This window comes from Sabethes cyaneus, chromosome 3 (genome assembly GCF_943734655.1).
Source record: "Sabethes cyaneus chromosome 3, idSabCyanKW18_F2, whole genome shotgun sequence".
Lineage (NCBI taxonomy): Eukaryota > Metazoa > Arthropoda > Insecta > Diptera > Culicidae > Sabethes > Sabethes cyaneus.
In genome coordinates, this window is record NC_071355.1 from 102,488,253 (window position 1) to 102,505,829 (window position 17,577).

Here is a 17,577-nt window from a genome sequence, read left to right on the forward strand (position 1 = left end):
CAGGATGTTAAATGTTTTTCTTTAATTTCAGGAAAAGGGAACGTCTCTCTCGAGTCAAAGGTTTACTTATCCTTCTCGTGGTCTATTGCGACATATAATACAACAGGTATACAATCAAGCCGTCGTTGAACCAGAGAAACTAAACCAGTACGAACCATTTTCACCAGAAGTGTACGGTGAAACTTCGTTCGACCTTATTTGTCAAATGATTGATCAAATTAAAATTACTGGAGATGACGTGTTCGTTGATCTGGGCTCAGGTGTTGGTCAGGTGGTGCTGCAAATGGCAGCATCAACACCAGTTAAAATTTGCTATGGCATAGAAAAAGCTGATGTACCTTCGCGGTACGCTGAAGGAATGACCGCTACTTTCAAATTGTGGATGCGATGGTTCGGAAAAAAGTATGGTGATTACGAGCTTATCAAAGGAGATTTTCTAGCTGACGAACATCGAGAGAAAATTACCTCCGCAACTATTGTTTTCGTGAATAACTTTGCGTTCGGACCAAATGTCGATCATCAACTAAAAGAACGGTTTGCAGATCTAAAGGATGGAGCAAGAATTGTATCATCAAAAAGCTTTTGTCCGCTTAATTTTCGCATCACTGATCGAAATCTAAGCGATATTGGCACAATAATGCACGTTAGCGAAATGTCGCCTCTCAGAGGATCAGTTTCTTGGACAGGAAAACCAGTTTCTTATTACTTACATATAATAGACCGCACTAAACTAGAAAGATATTTTCAAAGACTAAAAACAAAAGGAGTTGATAATGGGGAACAAGCCAGTGGAAGTTCCAATACCCGTGCTTCCAGGTCAAAAAGAGACGCGAATCAGAAGTCAACAATTACAAATGATGAAAGCAGTTCAGATAGTGATGGTGACACCACTGGACAAACAACGAGAAAAATTTGGTCTGATTGGTGCAGCGGTAAAGAAAAAAGCAGTCACTCGGAAGAAGAAAATAATAATTCACCAGTTCTTCGAAATGGACGCATACCCACAGCAACAAAGAAACGTAGAAAGATCACACGTACTAAAACATCTAAGAAAGATCCAGCACTGCAAGCAGCGCAGCAGGCAGCAAAGGAAGCCAAGGCAGCGGAAACTAAGAAGCGCGGAAGAGTTAAGAAAGGTAGACAGAGAAGAGTACTCAAAATCAATGGACTTGATCTTCTACATAGTGAAACTTTGCTGAGCACATCGGACCAAGCTATAGGTAAACGACTTCCTCCAGCACCAGGATGCGTCGATCAGTTGCTTACGTCACTGGCTGGCGATATGCAACATAATGAATTAGACATCCCTGATGCACCTTCTGAAACACCGTATGCATTACAGATATTATTAGACTTGTATAAGGCTCAATTCATGAAAACGATTGAAGCTATGCGGAAACCAGCATACAAAGACAACATGCAACTACAAATTGAGCGGGAACGAGAACGAAATCAGCGACTGCTCAACCGGGCTGGACAATTGGAGAAACAAATTAAGGTTCTCATTGACGATAGCGTGGCACTGCTAAAAGCACGCATGAATGAACTTGGTATTAGTACGACAAGTCAAAACGACCTACTGTGCAAAGCCAAGGAGATTGTTGGGCGGCATAAGGAATTGCAAGTAATGGCAGCTAAACTTCAAAACCAGGTTAATTCAATCGAACAAGAGCAAAAGCGCCTAGTTTCGCAACATGTGCAGAAAATTTCCGAAAAATACATAAAGTCAGAAGATGTAGAGATGACACCTAAAACATCAAATGAATTGGTATTGAAAGAAATTGCTAACACCCTGTCGCAAAGGAAAAAATTATACGCGCAAGTTTCAAGCCTAGAAAGTGAACTCAACGTTGTAGAGAAGCTCGCCGACGAGAGAAAGGCAGCGGTAGCTTTACAGGCATCTCAGCAAAGAGATCAGCAACAACAGCATACTTCGACTCGAGATCATCACCACACACGGAATGAGGATCAGAGACACTCGGTAACAACACAATCACAATCGACCCCCATCACTGTTCACACAGGCCAGATAACGTCGTCAAAGCATAGTTCAGGATCATCCCGATCTCAACGTAAATCTCGTGAACATCGAACTAGATCTCAAGAATGGCCTGAAATACCTGATATAGGAAAAATTGAAGAAAACAATCCCGAGATTTTAGCTCAAAAAATACTAGAAACAGGGCGACAAATCGAGGCAGGCAAACTTCTGGCTAATAATAACAGCAAATATAAAGATCGTGATAGTAAAAACAATCACCTGCAACAGCCGCATCAACAGCAAATAGCCCACCACCATTCTCACCCACACCATCCTGGCGATGCGGCATTGATGCCGGCACCTCAAACCCTCAGCAAGTCGCACCGTAGTAATAGTAGTGTAAATAATACTGCCAACTTTAACCTGCCGAAAACGTATATACCTGGTGCAAGCGTAACGGGAGAAATAACGGCAACAACAATAGCCAGCAGCTCTGTAAATATTAAATCAGAACCACGATCAAGACTGCAGGATTCGCATAAGGTGGTTAACTTTGAAGATCGCCTGAAGAGTATTATCACATCAGTGTTACAAGGCCCTCCAAAGACCATTAATAACAATACTGCAACGCAGCAAACCAGCTCACTCCAGGTATCACATATGCGAGAAATTTCGCAAACATTATCACATCATGGCGAACATATATCTCCTAATAAATCATCGTCTTATGGAAGAACAGTGTACCTTTCTTCTAATGTTTTGCCACCGTCAAATTCAATGCACAGTGCAGCTCATGATATTTCTATTCGTGGTGGGAGTGGAAGCAACAACAATAGCGGAAGCCAACTTAACCTACCTCACTCTGGTAATGGCTCGTCTATGGGTCAGCCAGGTCAGTATCCAACCATGTTAAATGTTGTCACTACTACACACCACCTGAATGCGACCACTACAATTTCCAACGCTCCCGTATCACCATATAAAGGCGTTGGCCAAAATACGAAAATCTCACCGAATTCCAAGTACTATCAACAAAAAGGAATGTCATCTAATCACCATTCTCCAGGAAGCAATAGTACACATCAACAAATTTTGCAGCAACAAGAACGCGAACGCGAGGCTCGTGAATTTCGACAGACCCAAATGGCGATGCACTTTAACCCGGCTCATACCGTGGTTGTGGATTCACAAAGTCACCAACTTATTCGCAGAGGTTCGAGCGAAGGAAAATTGGAATTCAAAGCACCGGAACAGTTTCGATTTGATCCTCGTAACGTAGTTGACGTTTCAATGTTGCAAACTCACCATAAAAACTCAACTAATACGGCGCTAGATGGAGAATATGCAGGCACAACTGGCATTAATTTACGCCATATTAGTGCACCGCCCAACCAACAATTGCTCCAACAACAGCAACAACAACCACTGCAGCTGGGCGGAAACAACTCACGGCCTGGTTCATCATCATCGCAACCAGACTATACACAAGTATCGCCGGCCAAAATGGCTTTAAGGCGGCACCTATCACAAGAAAAACTAACTCATCCGATTCCTGCGGCATCGACTAGTACAGTGAAAACTATCGGTGATCTCGTGAACGGTGAGATCGAACGAACATTGGAAATTTCCAATCAATCTATTATCAATGCGGCAGTCAATATGAGCACAACTGTCGCACCACAAGGCCACACTGTCATCAATACCAATGTACAACGTCCGGAACGGGTTAGCATTCGGGTACTGGAGGAAGCTGGTCGCAATGGCAGGTATGTTACATTTTTTTCCATTCTTATGTTACATGTGCTTTTGACACAATTGTATGAAAATAACAAAAAGCTGATTTTCTCGAAATATTTTCAATCCCTACTAAAAGGCTGTTAGAGTCAATAGGATCGGCTGCGAAGTCTGTCATATAAAAACAAAAGGTCAAGTTTCGATAACGAAATGTAGCACCTAGGCTTTGCTTTTACTGAAAGTGGTTTATGGAGCCAACCTTTTTCCAGAATTTGAGAGAAGATGTAGGAATGTCCGAGGATTCAAAACTGCCAAAAACTCATGAAAATTGACTCATATCAAATAGCGCTTGTGGGGTTTCTCAAACAAACGATTCAGTTACATTTATGGCGCTATGGAGCAGAATGTTGTTGGTACTAAAAAGAGCTCTCTTTGCTCAATATGTCCACGTTTGTTCAGAAAATATCCCAAAATGTTACGCACATAGCGCATTGCGATTGTCCATTTTCTAATGCAGCACAGTTTGAACTTCAGTAACACGCTTTGTCCCGTCTGATCCTACTAATCTTTCATATAAAGCCCGATCATTGTTCAGTGAAAATTTTAAATCACTTTACGTTCAATTTCTTGTAGTAATTGTAATATATATCTCATTCTAATAGCATTGAAAAAAGCAAGTCTCCTGTACATCTTCAAGGCCAAAGCAATCTGGCTACCTTGGCGCAGGTCGCCGCTTACAGTAACAGCAAGACATCATTATCGTCCCGTATTAGCAATGCGCCAATAGACGGGCGCATGCTTCCTGCTGCTAATCAACAATACTCAGGTCCTCCACACTCGTCTGTAGTCTATCAACAGAGTAGAGTTGATAATCCGTCTTACTCGTCGTCGGAACGTACAGGTCCCGAACCCCCTTATATGGCTCTGCCAAGAGCAGATATAAAACCTTACCTAGAGTCATACTTTATTGATGAGCACAAGCGGCAACAGCAACAACCACCGACGCACAGACAAGAATCGCCCTCCTTGGGATCGCATAGTCTCTCAATCACGAGCCACCAATCCAGTGGTAGCAGCAGTCGCCATAATGAACTACATTCACGTAGTCACCAGGTCGGTGTAATGGATTCTTCACATTCTCGCCGAGAATCTATACATTTGATCGACGAACGAATGGAAAGAATGAATGGAAGTCCTCCCTTAGAAGGTAAGAAAACTAATTGTTAAATTGACATTTACATTATCATCTTGAACACTGGAACAGGATTGGCAGCTTCGCTTCGAGCTCGGGTAATTGCATCCCTTAAAAGCAAAGAAGAAGATGAAGAGAGACATCGAAGAGATCTCAACGCAACAATACATGTTCAGGGTCCTAGCGGTGGTAGTTCAGTTGGTAGTGGGAGCATCCAATTGGTACAAACCGTACATTCCAAATCAGACAGTAAGTGATCCTTATCAATCATATTGTACAGTTTCTATCGTGAATGAATCTACTCATTCATTGCTTTCTATTTTAGAATATCCATCCTCCGGAATGAAGCGAAGATCTCCAATTACTGAGAATACATCACGTCCTCCCAAAATGTTGTACACGGATTGTTCGGATTCCATGCTCAATCCAGACGTTCTTCAAATAAGTCAAGGTGGTCCGGTAGGAGTAACACGTGGCATAGGGCCATTGATGAGTCCAGAAATAAATTCACTTTCTTCCGAAGATCGTCAGCATTTATTGCGTCATAATAGAAATGACGTTGATGGTAAGTGATATAATCTTTCAAATTTTGCTCTTTGAGTGATTTATTAATATATCTAGTTATTTTGTTTTTGACAATGCATGAAAAACGTACATCTCGCAGTCTTTATTATTCTATATAACAAGTTACTGCCCTGGCTTCTGTGATGTCCTTGCAACAGCGTTAGCTGATGCATTACCATAAATTAATGCTTATACTAACATTTATATCCATTAATGCTTATATAATTGCTCTTCAAGTACGAATAACAAATTATTTTTCTATTTTTTTTAATTTCTTTCGCTATCCCAAAAATGTTTGCACGAGATGTTATTTTTTCTCTTGCGAAAATGTATCACCAAAACGTATAAGAAGATTTAAAAAATTCCATCGAATTTGAATTATTTGATTCCAAATTTTATTAATGAGTGGTTGTAAACTTTTTGATAGAATAAAAAACGACAGTAACTTGGTTAATTATATACCATTTGTGACTGTCAAATAAACGATCATAGCTTTTATCATGCTTATTCGTTAATATACCTATATGAGTATATGATACCTATATCATACCAAGTATGATAATACCATATAGTTAGCGAGTTTTCAACTGAATTAAAGCAAATATTCATATAAAAAAATGTCATAGTTCTTTGGTAGCATTTTGTGTTACCAGCGATCAAATTTTATTACGGATCTTAACGGTTAAACTGGTTAAATTATAGTTCACTAGCATATTGCCCTATTTCGCAGAAACTTAATATTTATGAACAAAAAATGTAATGTTTATGTTATGACTATATGAACCCGCGTTCGTCGCCTCGCACCCAACTTTAAGCGAATACTATACCTTCTGTAAAAGATAGGTATATCCGGAGTGATTCGCGATTGGGGCTCAACTGGCAAATTGTAAACAAATCGTACGTTTTATTACACCATCAGCCTTAAGAAGACTGATAATATCCTTGGCAAGAATCCTTTCTTCCGTTTTAATCGTTAGAATTGTTTAAAACAAGTTTTTAGTGATGGGCGATAGAAGTGTTTAATCAAAACAAAAGAGAATTTGCAGTTTAGCCCCATTCATTGTTATGAAGTAACAAGCTTATTTACAAATCGTTTTGTAAACAGGCGATGGTAAAGAGCGAAACTGCGTTGTTTTCAAAACACAGGCGCATTGTAAACAGGCGCAACTAAATAAAAAAATCAAAACAAGGCGAAACAGGACTGGGCGAATCTCATTGTCAAAATGCTTGGAGGCTCATTCCAAGGGGTTCAACTATAAAACTTAGATTTAGAGCTTGAATGCACAAATTTTATGCAGTATTGCGGTGAAAATATAAGATTGATTTATTCTACACCAATTTATGTCTTTAAACTTTTATTTTTGTAACTTTTATTTAAATTAAGACTTGAAAATGTACTGGCAAATTATCACAGTGATATTCTTCATTGTTTACACTTCGTTAGTTGCGCCCTTATCGCGAATCACTCCGGATATATTTCAAGTCTTGATAGTCCGATTTCATTCAAGAATTTTTCTGAACCAAACTTGCATACACTGAATGTACCTGGCGGCGAATGGCTGAAATCACAGTTTGTTTGCTAGTTGCCGCTGTGGTTTTCTTACATATACCAAATAAGATACTTTACTAAAAGCGCGCGTGATGACATTTTTTTTGTTTATATTGGAGAAGTCGATATGGAGCATGCTACGTTACGGACCTTATGTTTCCTGCCAAAGAGCGAAGCGGAATGGAAACTACTTTATTGAAGATTCTTGGTGAAATAAGTCAAGTTTGGCAAGTAAACGATTGCTGTAAACCGCGTAATTGACACTACGATTGTGATATTGTCGCAGACACCTAAACAAAAGCTTGTGACGATTTGTTTATAGCCGATTTTGACAACTGCTCCATTACATCGTAATCTAACACACCTATTTATAGTAAAGCGTCTAGGGTTTACCCTTTTTTCAAAGCTTTGTTTATCATTAAAGTCTTGTTTTTAGCCAGTATTAAGGCCGATCATAATTGATGCTGGCGGGCCTTCAGTATAGTTACTATATATATAGTTCGGCGGATAGAAAACCAGGCAAATTGGCAACTCTGGTTTTTAAAATTAAATTTGAAATTATGGAGAAATGTGCAGGTTTTTACGGAAAAACGGAAAATAATCGCTAGTGGGTGTTGAAAATGACTAGTTCTATGAAAATAAAGTGTGTTTATTAACATTAATCCCACAATTCGAATTTTGAAAAACGTTTGGCTCCGCTTTTGACGTTTATTTGGCTGCCGATTTTTGTATCCGCCGAACTATATGTATAGTAACTATAGCCTTCATCATATTCCTTAAACAGTGTATTTCTTTCTTTTGTTCATTACTGGAGTTCTCCGCAGATAAGTTCATCTTAGTTTTAATAACTCAGTTTAACTTCAATTACTGATTTGTGCTAACGTACTTACTCTAAAAAACAAAAGGTAAAGTGCCCTATTTGCTTAACCCATTATGTCCTAGCGTATGATATATCATACCTCGTCTTCAAAACCTGTTTACTGCTGAATTTCAATAGTTAGCATTGTTAATATATCACTACAAGAGAGATAAGACATCAATCTGATGTGCGTGTGGTATAATTTGTCAGTTTTTGTCATTTCATCTGTATTGTCAATAGTGCAAACTTGCGATAAATGGTGGAAAAAAGTTGAAAAAATGGCGAAAAAAACATTGTCTCCAAAACGCATGAAAAAGTCTACATTTAGTGACGAAACATTACCTGACATGTAAATTGGTATTTATATATAAAGTCTATCACAAAATTCGATAAGAAATCTGTAAACAACTTTGTAATTTGTTTGTTTGAAACTGAGCCTATGAAATATTAAACCTGCGATATTTTGGCCTTGAAAGCATTCCAAATGACGGTTTTGCGTTTCCCGACACATTCGAGCCATAATATAATAGATTATAAAGTTTCACTTCATTTGGTCCAAATTTAGGTATACCCGGGTCATAATGGGTTAAAAAAAACTCAGACAGTGACTTAATCCTGAATCCACAAAAAACCGTTATTGATGCTCTTGGAAGTGCTGTAAGAATTCGATAGTCCAGGAACTATTTGGCACCAACTTTTCAAAAGGACCAATCTGCAAAATGTAAATAAACCGAGTGAGAGTTGTTTTCTGCTGGACCAAGGCGGAAGAAACACTCACTCGGTTTGTTTACATTTTGCATTTTGTCACTAACAGTCTACCGAACAAAAAATCAGTACATCAAAATCCGAACCCACTTTGGTAATAATAAATGCCCATAAAGTGTTTCAAATAGTGCATCAGGTTTCGCATATTCTCTGGAAAGAAGTGAAATAATATCAGTAAACAATATAAACAGCGAAAATTTTAGTGGATATTCACTAACGAAGGAATGCAGAAAAACGACCCGTAAATCTTTCGCGGTTACGTTTCAAATAATCAGGCTTTCCAAGTAACATTGTCACTGGAAAAAGAAACAATGTCACTGCCATTGAAAAAGCAAATAGACTGTTGTTTTTGGTCATCGCATCAATACGCCTAATGTCGAATAAATTTGATTATTTTTGGATTATTTTTGACAAGAGGTAATTTACCAAAATATTATCGTCTTAGAATTGTGGAATTATACTTTTTCAAAACCATTTTCCACCAACACCTGGAAAACAATTTCAACATTCTTGTGTTCGGAAAGAGAATTTTAAATTTCAAAATAAACAAGCATAACATAGTTTCATACTTTTACCACCGACACCTCGTTTTGCTATAATTTTGAAAACGGGGCGCCCAACTAGTTCTCAAATTGCAGCAATACTGGATCTATCTAGTTTCTGGTCTATAACGCAATAAAAAAAATCTGGATACCGTGAAAGCACCAGTCGCCGCACACTAGGTGATATTTTCATCGATTTCATCAAATTGATCATTTGACTGTATTAATCTCAATTTGAAGATATCCATGAAAATATCACCTAGTGCGCGGCGACTTAAACATGTGCGGCGACTAGTGCTTTTACGGTAAGTATTTTTAAAGCACAAGAGAACATGCAGTACTGTCACATCACAATTGTAAAACTTACAATACTATTAATACGTCAGGGAGCACAAAATATTATTGTTTTGATAAACTTGAATTTTTAGAAACAAATGAACAACCACGTTATCATGACGTGAATGAAAATGTAACAAACTTGCAAACATTGGGATACCGAAGGAAATGTAGATCATTTTAATAAAATTATTTAAAAATAGTTCAACTTGCTTTTGTAACGTGATTTAATTTTGCATGCACATTTCATTACAGTATAGTAGTGTTCTCGTAGTAGCAAATTACTATTTTAAGTACACAGTCAATGCACGTGAGCTCTATTCATGTTAATTCAGCACTGTTACCAGTACATTTATATCAATAGTACAAGATTGTGCATTGTCTAAAGATTGTAATGTGCGTTGTTGTAGTTTGTAAAAGTAGTTCAGGCTGTAGTATAATTTGAGAAAGCAATACAAAATATAGGATCATCAATATTTCTATAGAGTTGAGACGATGTTGATGTATAGCCAAGGTATATTATTGCTCATTTTAAATTATCGTCTTATCTCAGTTATAGGAGATATCAGTTTTAAACGAAATGTTGACTAAATTTTACACCTTTGCGGCAAATTTTTCGAGACTGTTGCTCTTTGTCCATTCATTTAAATTAAGTTTCATGATTTACATTATCTAACATCTTATAAGTACAATGGAAGGCTATTTTCTTTTGACATGCGTCATTGTCAAACATAGCTTTGGGAGCAAAACTTAAAATTTGTTTAAAAAATTGTATATTGGTCCTAGGCCGCGGTACCTGTGTCTTTAGTCCTTCTACTACCACTACCACTTTCTCTTCTTCCTCGACAACAACCACAACAAAAGCAACATTGTACAAAGTTTCACAACCTGTTGTACCAACCATCGTAATCAACTCAACTGTTCAAATGTCTTCGACAGTAGGACCAGTGTGCTCCAGCGGTAGAATAGTGAACGTACAGCAACAGCAATCTACAGTGAAAGTTATCAACTTACCGTATGGAAACACGAGCAGTGCTAATACTAGCTGTTCCGCTTCATTGGCCAATAAAAATTACAATCATCATCCGACTCAAACTCACTACCGCGTAGAACCACACGGCGGTGACCAAAACAAAGTGCAAAGATCTGCACCAAACAGATACTCAAAACCGTATTCTAAATGACACTGGCAGGATGATTTCCTTGATTCGGGTCGCTATCCGACGGCGCTTGTGATTCTTTAAATTCGATAACGAATTTTGATGGTAAGTCTGAGAGCAAGTGTATAAGAAAACTCCATCGCACCCACCACCTTAACTCATAAACAGGTACCACGACCACCAAATCGATTATTCGTCATTTGTAATTTTTTTGTTCGTAACTGGTTTCTTGTCATCATCCTTTTTTATTTCGTTTTATATTGAATTTTATTTTGGCATTTTTACTACTATCTACACGAAAGCCGGTAATTGAAATTTGTTGTAAATATTTGCTTTTATTTTAAAGACATAAGTATTTTATCTGGTGATTTGATAATAACATTATTATTCTTTACGTAATTTAAGTGGTAAAAAGAATAAAGTTCACACGAAACAAAAGAGTAAATTACCAAAAAATTAATGTGCAATGGTTGTAATTAGTTACTGTATATTGTTAAATAACATGGAATCCTGGAAGGAAAAGCCAGTCAATTAATACTAAAGCTTTTTTTTTGAGTTTTTTTTATCACTTGAACATCTTACTTTGAACTACGAGGAGAATATGGTCTAGAGGGGTTGTTTTCGTAAATGTTTATTAAAGAGACGGTAAATGTTTATATATTTACATCTTCTGAGCACCATCATCTCTGTTTAAAAATATGTTTAACCCTTTGTCTACATTGGGGCAATTTGACCCCAGGCCAGTTTGCGAAGCTATAACTTTTTTATTTTTCAATGAATCAATCTACTTCTTTCGCGACTAGGTGTGTCTATCGCAGATCTTTTATTATGAAGTTATTTGATCAAATTTCGAAAACTTGCGTTTTGCGACAATTTTATTAGAAAATTTACGTTGCCTGTACATCGGGATCAATTTTACCTTTAAACTACTATATCTCAGCGAAAACTTGCCGGATTTCCGAATTTTCAGATGTTTCAGAAAGGTAATTTAATGGACTAAATGATAAAATTATGAATGGCGATTTAGCGAGGGACCTTTCACAAGGAGGGGTTTTAGTAAAATTACATCGGAAAAATCGAATTTTTTCAGATTTGTGATGTTTATACCACGACATCCTTACCACCTAGAATGATGCTTTCTTCTACAAAAATATACGTGAACACAAAATCTTCAAAGTTACTTGTTGCATTTTACACTTTGCTCACTTACACTTGCTTTGCACTTCGCTCGATTTGTTCACTAGGTGGCGTTAATGCAAGAATAATCAACTTTTTTTGTCTTAATTTATTAAATTTATTAATTCTCTTCGTGTAAACCGTTCTTGCTCGCAGAAAAATTGGACAAATAGACAAGGTCTGCAGTAAACTTGGTCTTGTGACAGATAAAATCTTCAGAATTCAGGAGTTTTTGTCTACGGCTTATTTATTCAAATAGTCGAGACTAGTTTATTCTGAATATTTTGGTGCAAAATTCACTCGCCCGGTGACGCTAGTGACGTATTCATTTTCTTCCGGTACTATGTTCAATTTTTGCGGATTGTTTTAGCATGCATCCTAGCTGAATCGGTACATTACTTAGCTATATAGTATTGCCAATTAATGTTACTAGTTTTATGTTGCGAATTAATGTTGAAGACGACGACCTCTTGTCGAGAAAATATGTTCATACGCAATAAATAAATCAAAACAAAACGCACACTAGCGCCCCCTGGTGATACTGTGCCAAACTGTCTATCATGAGATGCATCTAGTCCATCCAACCAATCTTGCCGAAGACAAGAATTGGTCATCAACTTGTTTAACTGCAACCAATATTTATAAAATGGTACGCGCACCACCTAGTGGATGAATTCTGAACCATTCACCAAGGTTTTATCTACCATCAGACTATGTTCACTTCATATCTTGTCTATCTAATCAACTTTAGAGAGAACAAGAATGATTTACACGACTAGAACCCAACATTTTGAGACCACCACCGATTTTCTTAAGATAAACGCCACCTAGCGAGCAAATCCTATAAAATGCCACAAGTAACTTTGAAGATCTCGTGTTCGCGTATATTTTTGTAGCTGAAGGCATCGTTCTAAAGCTTGCTTTAGATGGTATTGGAATAAAAACAATTGCGTGTATTTCAGCTATTTATTATTGAATTCAAGATCTTTTCTTACACAAATGTAACATTTTCCTCATACTTTTAAAAAACAATACGGATAAAATTATTCGTCACAGTTTCCAAGGAATTTTCGAACTTTTCCTGTAATATGGCTCATTAGGCGGCGCACACTTTCTTCGTCCATCGTTTTGGCTATCTTATTCCACCAGGTCTTCATCTGATTGATGCCTTTGACAACTTTTCCCTTTGCCTTGAGTCTCCTCTTCATGATTGCCCAGTATTTCTCAAAATGTTCAATACTAAAACTTTGTGCCGAAGCGGTGCGGCCACACTGTCGGGAATTTCGGTGCACTTTACGGAAATGCACGGGCAGTTAACTTAGCACTATGCCGGGAAAAACGAGCCTTTATTCGAAGGGCGGCAGAGCTGCAAACGTTCAAAATCATACTGTTAAAATTGCGCCAAAATGAACCAGCTCTGAAATCAGCCACCTATGATTCGCGCTACCTGATAAATGAACTAAGGCCGCTATGGTGAACGCCGCCGTCTAGTAGGTATGTAAACTTTTTTTCCTTTTGCGATTGAGGCAGTCAACTCTCACATGCTATACTGAGCCTGAACTTTAAAGAAAATCATTTTAATTTCAACTAAATGATTTTTTTCCGGGAGCGCCTGTGCGTGTCAAGAGTGTATATAAAAGTGCTTATAATATAATTTACATTGTGTGTTCAATCATAAATGGTTCAGACGCTATTGACACATTCCACGCGCACTTGTACACCAAGAAATCGGTATTTAAAACTGCATATTTCAACTTATATTATACTGGATATGAACCAGTGCTTATTGAACTACAAAGAAAACGTAGTTCTCAACACAATCAACATACAGAACATTTAATAATTAGCATATTGAAGTGTACACATATTAAAAAATGGTGGAAAAAGCGATATTTCTGCGATGATGTCCCGTTACGAAATGCAACCTACCTAAATAACAATCTAAATCAAAAAGTAAATACTACGTAAGAAAGTGCGTTTAACAGACATTATTTAAAACTTGTTTTATAACTTAGTCACAAACGTATTTTTTGATAGCGGGAGCAAAATGTCAATGAAATTCGGGTAGTCGTCGTAACGGGACACGCTGGAATGTGTCTATTAGAATTTCATTTTTTTAGGTATATGCAGCAAGTGTTTTTGTTTAGTTGTACAATTATTGTGATAAGAATTAAAGTGTGAAAAATTTTAAAAATAGATTCTTGCGAACATAGGCTCAATGCATGTTAACTGCCTGTGGGTCTAGAGGCGTTACTGAAAAAATCATTTCATTTGTTGAATGCTGATTTTTTCGATAACTGAAAGTAGCTGACTAGACTGCGTAGGGAAAGTAAAACGCGCGCAAATTCAAAATCAGCCTTTGGATATGTAGGTAACAAATATCTCCGAGTGCTATGATTTGGTGTTGGTGTTGGTGATTTGGTATTTGGTGATTTGGTATTTGGTGGTTGGTGTTACCGTAGAGGGAATATAATAAACTGATGTTTTCCTTTTTTCAAACTCATTGTTTTCTGTCAACGGTTTTCAGCCCTGTAGGGCGGAACTGGTGGCAATTGGGTGGGTTAAGGTCTTTCGAAGCAAACTGGACCCCTTTCTCTGCAAACCATTTTTGAACGACTTTGCTGTAATGACAGCTTACCAAATCGGGCCAAAACATCACGGGACGCTGGTGGGATCGAATGAACGGCAAAATTCATTTTTGTAGACACACAGTTTGGTACAGTTCCGACGTCATTGTCTAATTTGTAACGAAAACTCTCGTTTTTCTGCCACAGTTGCAAATGCCCTGCCAAATTATAAATTTTGTTAAATTTTCTTGGAACGTCCCACTGAGCTGTTGCCAAGTAAAATTTTTGACCTGGCATTTGCCCGAAGTCAGCCTTGACATAGGTTTCATCGTCCATCAGAAGACACCCGTCGAACTTGGTTAGCACCCGCTCGTATAGCTTTCGAGCACGGATTTTGGCCACACTATTTTGTTTTATGGTTCGGTTTGGCTGTTTGCTAGCTCAATACGAGTTGATTCCTTCGCGGAGTCGAATTCTCCTCACGGTACTATGTGCAGCACCGAATTTTCCGGCCAAATCACGGCCCGACAGGTTGGGATTCCTTTTGATGATTTTCAAAATCTTATCACCCAGTTTCCGGTAGACAGTTCCACCCGGATGATTAGCTTTAGACTTCAGAATCGTCGTCAATGTTTCCTTATACCGTTTGATGGCATGGATTTTCAAAAAAAAAAAAACACTATTTTTTCCCTGATTTCGGCTTCCATGTTGTTTGTTTACAAAATACAGTCGTTTTGCGGAATGTCAAAAATACATAGGTGAAGCTAACTAAATTTCCGACACGTGGGCGCCAAGAACTTCCAAATCCGTCCACCAAGAGCGCCACAATATGAGCGAAAGTTTGTTCCAATTCTAAACGTAGCAAGCTTTAGGTGGTAAAGATTTTTCCGACTTATTTTTACTAAAACACCTCCTTGTAAAAGGTTTCCTACTCCAAGTCACCATTCATAATTTTAATAGTTAGTCTATTAAATTGCCTTTCTAAAACACTTGAAAATTTGAAAATCCGACTATTTTTCGCTGAGATATAGTATGTTGAATTTTGGGGTCAAATTGACCTTAATGTACAGATAACGTAAGTATTTTTTTTATACAGACAGAAGGTTAAAGGCGTCTCCCAAAAAAGCGCGGTTTGCGGTAATTATTATAACTCCTGTCTTAAATCAACATTTGAAATACAATGTGAAATTTGGTGGCATTCGATTTTCACTTAATAAATCCACCGGCTGTATTTCAAGCAATAAAAAGAAAGTTGCTGAGGGCTGGTATTTCATTTGTTGAACATGTGTGCCAATACCTGTCAAAATTGGTGCGATAGTTTTTGAGAGACGATGATCACCGATTTTGATTGTATCGAAAAAACCGCATTCCAAAGCAGTCACGCCCATTATTCTCCGCTTAACTACAGGTAGGGTGTGCAACTCGTATGAATATATGAATTTTGGGCATTTTTACTTAAAGTTTAAACGTGAAAACCTAATCTATTCTTGCTTTTAATGAATACGTTGTTATTTTGCATGCAAAAATTTACGAACAAAGAGACAAAAACGAAAGAGATTTTTTTTGGCTGAATTTCGGGAATTTCACATTTGAACTTCCATTTCTATTTCGTGCTAGAAGCTCATTTTTTGAGTTTTCAGGCTGTACAGCCCACAGACAATTGATTTTATAAAAAAAATTTAACTATTCCTACAAATTATTTTTTTGCCCCTCGATTTTTCAAGCCAATTTTCAATGGGGGGAGGGGTGGCAAAAACTTTGAAAATGATTTGCAATGGCCTTATTTCGCATAATGCAGTTGTTTGCAATGTGTCAGTAACCATAAAAATTCGTTCTGTGTACAACTGGCGATTCGTGCAATGTATTCAAAATTGAAGACCTTTAAATTATGTTAAAAAGCAGGAAAAGGAGTATTAATTTTTTCTCCAATTAATGAAGGGACGGTAGGGAAAGAAACGAAAATTTGTTGGTGAAGGAGGGGAAAGAGCGGAAAGGTGAGGAGGCGGGGATGGGGTATTGGTAGCTACGCTTGACAAGTTGTCGTTTTGACTCCTACCTTTTGTCCAATGCTGGAAGGTACATGGGTCGAACCAAGCTATAATCTGAGATTATAACCGAATTCGAACCCACAACACCCGCCAGGGCATGTACCTCGCTGGAACCATAGAGGCGCTGGACTCGAGAACGGTAGGGTTTAAGAAAAAAGTTTATATGTAAATTTATTCAAAATTATGCGTAGAATTAAATTTTGTTTGAGTTTTATCAAAAAAATAAAATTTTGATATTTTTGAAAAATTTGACTAACTTTAAAAAAAAATCCGAAGGAGTATTCATCGATAGCTCTTCACCAGATATTAGGGCATAATTTAAGCTATCTTCAAAAAAATATGCAAATCGGAGGGAATGGTTTTGAGATAATTGACCTTTTATTATTTTTATCATGGTTTTGAAAAGTTTTTTCTTTCAGTGTATTTTTTTCTAAAAATACACTTAATTTCCTACAACTTTTCCTTTGACGCCATTTTGATCAAATAAGTAATTTTCAAGATATGATGTTTTGAAAAAAAAGTAGCATTTCTAAATACGCCCTTTTGAAAAGTTACTATTGACGAAAAAAATCGAAATTAGTGGAAAATGAGTTCTTGCGTGGTACGTAACACATCAGGAAAATTTTATTCCAATCAAAAATAATCGAGTCAAAAATGGCCTTTTTTCAGCGTTTTTAGCTGGAATTGCTGTATAGAAACATTTTCCATCATTGATTAGCTTCAAAAAATTATTGTTTATGAAATATGACAAGTGGCCGTCTTTCCCGCAGGGTCCGTCTTTACCGCCCTTCCCCTATATGAATATTATACAACATGAAGACATGAGGAAACCGCGACTAGTACAATTTGATCTATTGTTTGTGTCCCCTAGGTACCAGATGGTGCATACCGTTACCATGGGTCATAAGCAGAATTTTTTTTCTTTATTGTCGAAAATTCATAGTAGATCGTTTGCATTGGTTGTTATGTGTTGGGTCAATTGGCAACCCTAAACAGATTCGCCACCAGGGCTCTCCAGCGACAGTTCCGTCTGTCACTCGGTTGATGTCACTGTGACAGCATTAGAAATAATCATTACTATTCCATTCGACACAGTTAATGCGA

At 37.5% G+C, this 17,577-nt stretch overlaps 2 protein-coding genes across 3 annotated transcripts in view; one reads left to right on the plus strand and one right to left on the minus strand.

The window, feature by feature from the left end:
• LOC128739960 (tetratricopeptide repeat protein 37) overlaps positions 1-17,577 on the minus strand; it is a 186,822-nt gene that overhangs the window by 68,077 nt on the left and 101,168 nt on the right. The gene's annotated exons all lie outside the window — the stretch shown is intronic.
• LOC128739958 (histone-lysine N-methyltransferase, H3 lysine-79 specific) overlaps positions 1-17,577 on the plus strand; it is a 64,095-nt gene that overhangs the window by 32,597 nt on the left and 13,921 nt on the right. The window contains exons 3-7 of one of the 2 annotated variants that reach the window (XR_008412191.1): positions 32-3,747; positions 4,378-4,922; positions 4,980-5,156; positions 5,233-5,472; positions 10,462-10,787. Coding sequence is in view for 1 of the 2 variants with exons in the window: in XM_053835462.1 (XP_053691437.1) it covers positions 32-3,747; positions 4,378-4,922; positions 4,980-5,156; positions 5,233-5,472 (4,678 nt within the window). In the remaining variant the exon portion in view is untranslated. The remainder of the gene's footprint in view (positions 1-31; positions 3,748-4,377; positions 4,923-4,979; positions 5,157-5,232; positions 5,473-10,461; positions 10,788-17,577) is intronic. The other variant, XM_053835462.1, reaches the window with a different exon arrangement.